The sequence below is a fragment of the Magnolia sinica genome, chromosome 12, assembly GCF_029962835.1.
Source record: "Magnolia sinica isolate HGM2019 chromosome 12, MsV1, whole genome shotgun sequence".
In the NCBI taxonomy this organism is placed as follows: Eukaryota; Viridiplantae; Streptophyta; class Magnoliopsida; order Magnoliales; family Magnoliaceae; genus Magnolia; species Magnolia sinica.
In genome coordinates this window covers 38,745,687-38,754,333 of record NC_080584.1, presented here as the reverse complement: position 1 = coordinate 38,754,333, position 8,647 = coordinate 38,745,687, and the positions used below count along the sequence as shown (strand labels likewise).

General features: G+C 37.2%; 1 protein-coding gene across 2 annotated transcripts; it reads right to left on the bottom strand.

Annotated features, from left to right (window-relative positions):
- Positions 1–531: 531 nt before the first annotated feature.
- LOC131221240 (uncharacterized) lies at positions 532–7,562 on the bottom strand. 2 transcript variants are annotated; one of them, XR_009159126.1, is made up of 3 exons: positions 7,187–7,562; positions 5,777–5,894; positions 532–695 (listed from the first exon to the last, which is right to left on the bottom strand). XR_009159126.1 is itself a non-coding variant. In XM_058216437.1 (3 exons), the coding sequence occupies exons 1-3, from the start codon at positions 7,443–7,445 to the stop codon at positions 677–679; spliced, it is 312 nt and encodes a 103-aa protein (XP_058072420.1). In that variant the 5' UTR covers positions 7,446–7,562; the 3' UTR covers positions 532–676. The 2 variants fall into 2 exon arrangements, 1 of the variants encoding a protein (XP_058072420.1); XM_058216437.1 differs by having other exon boundaries at positions 7,271–7,562.
- Between the last annotated feature and the right edge of the window lie 1,085 nt (positions 7,563–8,647).

The following is an 8,647-nucleotide window of genomic DNA, read 5'->3' as shown; positions in this document are numbered from 1 at the left end:
AATGGAAAGTAGAGGAAGTGGTGCATTTTCTTGCCTTTTAGCAAGGCTTTTAATAAAAACTCTAATCTCTCTCGGGGAAAAAAAAAGATTTTATAGTGGTACATACCTTTGGGAATTGTGATATTTACAATAGAATTGTAAATAAATTAATAACTAAATAAAGACAATGGTGAGTAGCAAATTCAGCAGTAGAATTCAATATCCCTTTCAATATTTTGTTGGTAGAAAATAGATTTCTGATTATTTGTAGTTCAGATATCGAAGATAATGTGATCAATAAGAATCAATAATTGGGTGTGGGCTATGTTGATATCATTCAAAGGAAACTTTGGGCTACGTTGATATCATCAGCCTTGCTAAAGTTGTCAGCAACAAACACATCAAAAAGAAATACAATCTCATTGATTCGAAGGACAAAAGGCTTCAAATCAAGTTGTAGTGGAGAACATCATGAAAGCATATGTGGTCTCAATCAGGACTTGTTTTTAGTTGCTTGGGCAGATGGTTTGCCCTTCACTCCGATAAAAAAAGAGGCATGATTAAGGTATAAACATCCCAAGATTTGAGCCAAGGTTAGGGCAAAAACACCCCTACTACAGTTGATGCATCTCCAAGATTTGACTTCAAAAGTGTTTACTCACTACTCAAAAACCTGCCCAAAGTGTAAGCAAATCTCTTAATGTTCCTCCAAGAACCTGTTTTCAGCAACCAATCCACCCTTTCATGTCAATGATGCTCTAAATAATAGAAAAAAAAAAAAAAAAGGAAACCCATTAAAGAACAAGCTTTAGCTTTTCTAAAGACCGCCTTCAATCATGTTAAAGGAGCGAAGCTGAAACTTCAATCATGTTAAAGGAGCGAAGCTGAAACTCCAATGAATATCTAGATCTAACAAATCTAACAACAATAAGAGCACTACAATCTCCATGCCTCATTAATGGATATTGACAAAATTTAAAACTGGATTACCCTGCAATGCTGATTTTTTTCAAATAATCAATTATCAAAAGCTAGAAACAATAGTTGATCTCTACTTTCTACAGAAGTTTGCAACAAAAGATGAATTCATGCGGGAATTTCGCAGGATCAGAAATAACACTTTATTTGGATAATAAGTGACATGGAATATACAGCAAGTGTTCTAGATTAGTCCTGTTTTTTATTAGGACTAGCATTCTATACAAGTTGTCCCAAAATTCAGCAGGAATGCACCCCTGCAACTCAGCCTTCCACAAAGATTTATTCGGACAACAAAGCAAACAAAAATGGAGTCCATTTGGTAGTCCCCAAATTCACATTTCAGCTATTATGATGCATAGAAATGTCTCACTATGACATGCTCAGAATTTTTATTAACAAATAGGAGAAGTGTCCTTTTACATGTACATGCATATACAAGTGATGGAGATTAAATCTAGACACTTGATCCATAATCAAATTTTAGTCCAAAGCATTGAAGGATCTTAATAGATTTTTCCAACCTTTAGAATGGGCAGATTATATTCTTTTTTTGAGCTTAAAATCTGATCAGTCCACACACATAGATTTCTAGCTAAAAACAAACAAACAACTAAAATATAATTTTCTCAAGATTTGCTAATTTAACTTCACTTACAGCAAGCTTTAATAAAAGGGAAATCAGGAAGTGGTGCCCTAGAGCCACTAATGATATACAACCTCTTCACAATGTTGACAAACATCCTACAAGAATGGAGAGTTAGAATTTTAGTCATTTGATGATCATCCTGACTCACACTGTCATACATGTATGAATGAGTTGCATTTTTATTTTAAATATGATCGAGATGCAGAGGAAGGCTAAGTAATAGTCAAATAGTTCAAACTGCCTACCAGTTGTCGAAACCGAGCAGGATCAGATAGGAGATCACCCTTCTCATGACGATACTTCGCATTTACTTCTAGAGGAGTAACTACAGAAGAAGTATCCTGAAGACCAGCTAAAGCAATCAAATCTTGTGTGTACTTATGTTGATTCAGAATGATACCAGAAGGATCTGTGTGAACTTCCAACCCCAAGAAGTATGTAAGAGGACCAAGATCCTTCATATGAAACGAGGCCTGAAGATTCTGCTGTAGACGAGTGATCAAGTTTGAATCCGTCCCGGTGATAACAATATCATCAACATAAATAAGAAGCAGAGGTTTTACGAAGAAACAAAGAGGAGTCATATTGACTTTGTTCAAAGGAAAATTGAAGCAAGGTAGATCGGAACTTATCAAACCATGCCCGGGGAGCCTGGTTCAACCCATACAGAGATCACTTCAATTTACATACATCAAAAGAAGAGAATGAGGTCAAGCCAAGCGGCATGGCCATGTAAATTTTCTCTTTGAGATCACCATGAAGAAATTCATTTTTAACGTCCATTTGATGAAGTGGCCAGCCTTGGGACGCTGTAATAGAAATAACCATCCACACCGTAGTAATCTTGGCGACTGGAGCAAAGGTCTCCTCACAATCCACCCCATATTCCTGTCTGTTACAAAGTGCAACCAACCGGGCCTTATAGCGATCCAGAGTACCATAAGAACGCAACTTAATCGAGTAAACCCATTTATAATTAATGGCTTTAACATTCGTCAGACAAGGAACAACATCCCATGTGTGATTGTCCTGAAGAACCCGAAGTTCTTCGGCCATCGCCTCACGCCAACATTCATGCTTAATAACATCGGAATAACATAATGGAATTGAAATAGAGGACAAAGTAGCATGAAGAGATGTATGAGAAAAGCCATACCGATCAGGAGGACGAGAGACTCTAGTAAACCGGTGAGGAACAATGTCAGAACCCAGATCAGCCGCAGAAGAAACAGTTTGAACCGGCTTAAATGTCGGGTCATGCTCAAGAAGGGGCAAAGTCGGTCATCAGCGTTCATACACAAATCCAGGTTTGAATTGCTCAGGAATAAGAGTCAAGTCATCAAAATGAGGAAGAACATTGATCTCAAGCAAGGATGCAACATTAGTAGAAAAGAAAGACTGATTTTCAAAGAAAACAACATGACGAGAAATACAAAATGTGTTAGAGCATGGGTCATAGCAAACATAACCTTTGTGCGAATTACTATAACCCATAAAAGCGCATTTAATGGATTGGGCGAAAAGTTTGTATCATTCATGTGATGGCAAATAAATAAAACAAACACAACCAAAAGGTATGCATATCAAGATAGTTGGGATGCTGAAGATGAAAACGATAATAGAGAGTTTCAAAATGCAAGACACTTAAAGGAAATCTATTAATTAAATAAATTGCCGTGGATAAGGCTTCCACCCAAAATTTAGAAGGAACGAAAGATTCAAGCAATAATGTTCGAACAACCTCCAACAAGTGGCAATTCTTACATTCAGCAACACCATTCTATTGAGGTGTATAAGGACAAGAACGCTCAGAAACAGTTCTTTTCTGCTTGAGAAAGGCATGAAATTCATGAGACAAATTCACCACCTGAATCGGACCTTAACACTTTAATGCCTGAAGAGAATTGAGTTTCAATATAAGCCACAATTTATTGAAACACAAAAAATACCTCAGATTTAGAACAAAGAAAATAAATCCAGGTATACCTACTATAATCATCAATGAACATGACAAAATATTTATAATTTTCATGAGATATAACAGGAGTAATACCCCACACATCACTATGGATCAAATCAAAATAGCTTTCAGCACGACTACCATGAGCAGGAAAGGAAAGAGACTTACTCTTACCTAATTTACATGTTGAGAAATCAAAAGAGAGATGAGAGAAAAATTGATCTTTATTACCCAACAAACCAGAGTTTACTAAATGAGATAGAACAATAAAGTTAGGATGACCTGAACGTTTGTGCCATACTTCACTCTTATTGTTTACAATAGTACAAGCCAAAGAAATGAAAGAATGAATGAAAAATGTAAAGGAAACAATTGTTCAACTTTAGGATCCTTCGCGAGTATCTTCCCCGACACCTAATCCTGCACAATACAACCATCACGAGAAAACCCAACATTACAGTTGTTATCAACCAATTGTCCGACAGAAATGAGACTAGTAGAAAGCTCAGGAGATACAAAAACTTCTTTAACTAATGAATTAATATCCCCAATAGCGTGAATAGGTAACTGACTACCATCAGCAATCTGAATGTACGCTGAGCCATGATAATTTTGAACATTGGTAAGAGTGTTGGAGGATCTAGTCATATGATTAGACGCAGCAAAATCAACAAGCCAAGGTAAAGATGGTAGTGTACTGTTACCTTGAAGCCCTAAGGCTGAAAAGACTGAAATAATCATTTGCTGAACTGTTTCAGGAGTAAGAACAAAGGGATCACCAGCTATAGAGGAATTAGCAGAAGCAGAAGTACCCACCGCAGCTTGATAGGCATTAGTTTAGCGATTCTGGGGATGAGTCGAACGGTCTTTGATAATATGTCCTGGCTTCTTGCAATAATTGCAAGATTTCTTGGCACAGTGAGCAGCAATATGCCCATATTCCTTACAGCAGAAGCATTAGACCTTCCGCATATCCCTACCCTTTCCTTTCCCGTGAGCTGATAAGCGATGTCATTAGAGGTCATGCGGTTCTGCTGAAAGGTAGTCTGTGTTGCAAGACGTTGCTCTTCACGAAGTAATTCCCCAAAGCACATATCCAAAGAGGGAGGAGGATCACGATTCATCAAATTGGAGCGAGTTGCCTCAAATTCCAGCCGTAACTTCATTAGAAACTGATCTCTCTTACTCTGTTCATGAACCTTCTGAACAGCAGCGAGAGATGCAGCTGGTATCTTAGCATAAATAATATCAGCAAATTCACCCCACAAGTTCTGAAACCCAGAAAAATAATCTTGTATAGAGAGATCACCCTGAGTATAATTGGTGATCTCATATTCCAACTGAAAGCGTTTAGCTATGTGGTCTTGATTGTAAACCTTCTTTAAATACTCTCACATATCTCTTGTAGTCTTGTGCGGCCTCAGATTTAGGACAATCAAAGGATCAACAGATCCTAAAATCCATGTCAAGACTCTAGCATCTTTCACTTTGAGCCAATTTAGAAAGTTCAGTAGGAGCTGGATCACTTCCATCTATGTGACCCCATAACTCTTTCCCCAGGACAAATAGGCGAAATTGAAATTCCCAAGCAAAATAATTCTTACCCTTGAAGCGCACACCAAAAGAATCCGAGTTGCTAGTAAACATGGTGCCCGGAACACAGTAATAAAGACAAATAATACTAAATCCACCTTACCCCTAGTCCAAAAACAAACCTACAACTAACAAGCCTAAAACAAAAGGAGACCAAAATGAGAGTTTCCAGCAAGAAAGAAACTTCCTACCCTCAACAGAAACTACCGAATAACAGTTTATAACCCACCAAAATTGTCTACACCTTCCTTTGAAGGTATCGACAGCCAAGGAGACCAACAAATTAGTCCCAACCCAACCCAGAAATCTCAAAACCGGTAATAGAAAGCTCTGATACCATGTAAATATTTTGGATTGAATGTCCTCATTGTGAGGTTCCTCTGTTTATATAGAAACTTTAGGCTAATTACAAGGCTGAATTGCAGCCATTACCATCAATTTAGGCTAACAAACAAGGAAACAATAACTGTACAAGATATATACAATCAATAATTGTACAAGATAAATACAATCATGCCATAAATAGATGACCTAATTGTGGCTAAATATGTTGTCCCGATTGATAGAAAACACATGGCATTGCAATAGAAATGCAAAATCAAATGTAATAGACATACTTCCATGGCACATTGCTGACAAGCATTCGATCTCCTTCATTGTCTTCATAAATAAGAACATAGTTGGGAATTACTACCTTGCCTTTTTCATTTTGTACCTGCTTCTTGAAGTAATTTACTAAAAAAAAAAAAAAAAACAAACACAACACGAAAAAATCATTCACTTGAGTTTAAATGTGGTTAAATTACTAAGAATTGAACCCAAAACTCAGCACAACTTATACAAAATTTCAGCATAAGAGTGCTTAGTATATGTACGCTAAAGAATAAAACAGGAAAGATAGCCTGAGTAAAACCACAGAGATTAAAAATAAGCAAGAGGAAAATATCACAGAACCATCCCATAGAGAAAAACCATTAGGAAGTATGCAATTTAAGAAGGGGCTGCAAACAGACTTAGAAATGCTTTATACCTGAATTTTAAGCTATCTAGGCCTATTGAAATTTTGGTTTTCATAGGAGAAGCCATGACAACCAAAGTTCTAACACTGACTCAACAAGATTTCAAGCCAATTCACTAGGAAAATCGTTTGTGGGTGTGACTCAGTCCTAAGTTGGACAAGCCTCTGTCAAGTTGACTTAATTCATGGTGAATTGAGCCCAATTCACTTGCCTGGTCAACCATTTTTAACATATGTTGAAGGTAGCCAATGAGTTCTGAACTAAAAGGTCCATAACCAATGCTCCATGTGCTGCTTGTTTATTTCAACTATTGTATATATTTTACCCAATCATAACTATTTTAAATATTTGTTATTATTCTAAATATTTTCAATTTAATTATTATTATACAAAGTCTGAGTCAAGTAAGACTCGGTGGAGTCTTCGAGTTCACCCAACTTGGTGCGATATCAAGGCAAATTTTTGGGTCTTAAACAATTATCATTTTCAAAACCATGAATTGTTGAATTGGGTCTGCTAAAATAAATAGAGAATAGTAAAACAAAACAATCTATTAAGGCGAAAACATGCTCAAACACATATGGATTCACATCACAAAAATTATTGAAGAGGTGTTATAAGAACATAGATAAATCAACCATATTAGCTACTAACATTAGAGAGAGATGCAACTTCCAACTCCCAACCAACGAAAAAGGACATGATAAGAAACAAGGATGAGAAGAAAGTGATATGTAGAGTTCTGCAAAGTCCCATGCAACCATGGTACGTCTCCTAGACATCTAAGCTGTCCACAAGGTGGGCCACATAGTGTATACTGAACATGGACTAGTGACAACTTGTAACCCAATCAAATGCACCCTAAAATGAACTATTAGCTTTCTATTCTTTCTTTTTCTTTTTGTTTTACACTAAATTGTTATCTTCAAGAAGAATGAAAAGTAACAAATAAGTGCATAAAAATATCATGGCAAGTAATTAATCAGATAATATGTAAATAGACCTGACCTCTACTATTGACGTTGCGACACTCAAGCCTTTCAGCTCTTGCAATAACAAACCCATATGTAAATTAGAGCCATTAAAAAATACCAAAGACAATGCAGAACCACAAAGCAACTGGACAACCAACCATCAACTGATCAACACTGAAGCTAAGAGGGCCCATGAGTATCTTGTCAGTCTCGGCAGCCTCTCTCTGCGAGAGGTTAGAGATGTTGCCTGGATTTTGCATGTTCTTGAGGGAGGAGACCATCCTGTTAGACATTCCTCTCAATTCACCACCTAACTTTGAACAGAACTCGGCCACGAAGAATTTCAGAAGTAAACCATCAGATCTGATGAAATCAACATCAAATCGAATTAAAAACGACAAAAAAATAAAATAAAATTCTCAACCATAAAAATGCTATCAAAAATCCATAAAATCAACAGATTTCCAGCAAAAAAGGGGAAAAAGTGAAGATTGAAGGGATCTAACTGGCCTCATCCTTGTCAAACATGCCAAATGCCTCCTTCAACATAGAGATCTGATCATCCCCAAGCTCGCCTCTATCAGCATCGATGTCGGTGTGGACACAAAACTGACCATCTTCAACGAAAGAGATTGAGAGCAAGAGAAGGGGAGAGATCGAGAGCAAGAGAGGAAAATCGAGAGCAAGAGAGGGAGAGAGATCGAGAGCAAGCGAGAAAAATCAAGAGCTAGAGAGGGAGAGAGATCGAAAGCAAGCGAGAAAAATCAAGAGCTAGAGAGGGAGAGAGATCGAGAGCAAGAGAGGGACGGTCGATTAAGGAGAAGACGAGGGAGAGATGGGGTTATTTTAGGGAGAAGACGAGAGATTGGGTTTTTTTAGGGAGGAGATGAGAGAGAGAGAGAGAGAGAGAGAGAGAGAGAGAAGTGGAATGACTCGGCTGAGTATTGGGACTTTTACAATAAATTTGTGACTGCGGGTCATTTCGAGACATTAAAAAAATGTCGGTAATTCCAGCATTTCTGGTAGTGAGTGTAGAACGTGAGGGAGAACTTCGATGTGAGTCCATTAGCATTCAAAGCAAGACATTGCCTTTTTAAGGTTGTTTTACTTTGCCAAGATGGACAGAGGATATAAGAAATACAGCATACATCCATAATCAATCTACTGACTAGAAAAATATAGCATGGTCTTAATAAATTCAGTTTCCCTCCTTACTGATATGTGTCTCCTTTGTACAATTGTTGAGGGAACTTTAACTCGAGTATATTAGCATTCAAAGAAGAATATTTCCTTTAAGGCTATTCCACTTTTCTAAGATGGACTGAGAACATTAAAATCATGGCTTACATGACACATCCATAATCAATTCACTTCACAAAAAGTATGGTGAGGACAGAATAGAATTGCACGTTCTCTCCTTATTGAACTACAACTCCATTAAGTGCAAGTGCAAAACTGATAGACAGGACTTCAATGTGAGTCCATTAACATTCAA

Bases quoted from the DNA above. Each gene is read 5' to 3' on its own strand.
- LOC131221240 (XM_058216437.1), bottom strand. From the start codon at position 7,445: ATGTCTAACAGGATGGTCTCCTCCCTCAAGAACATGCAAAATCCAGGC. The intron at 5,895-7,270 runs GTATTTTTTAAT...TTTTTTTTTTAG, and splicing joins GTGGTTCTGCATTGTCTTTG to TAAATTACTTCAAGAAGCAG.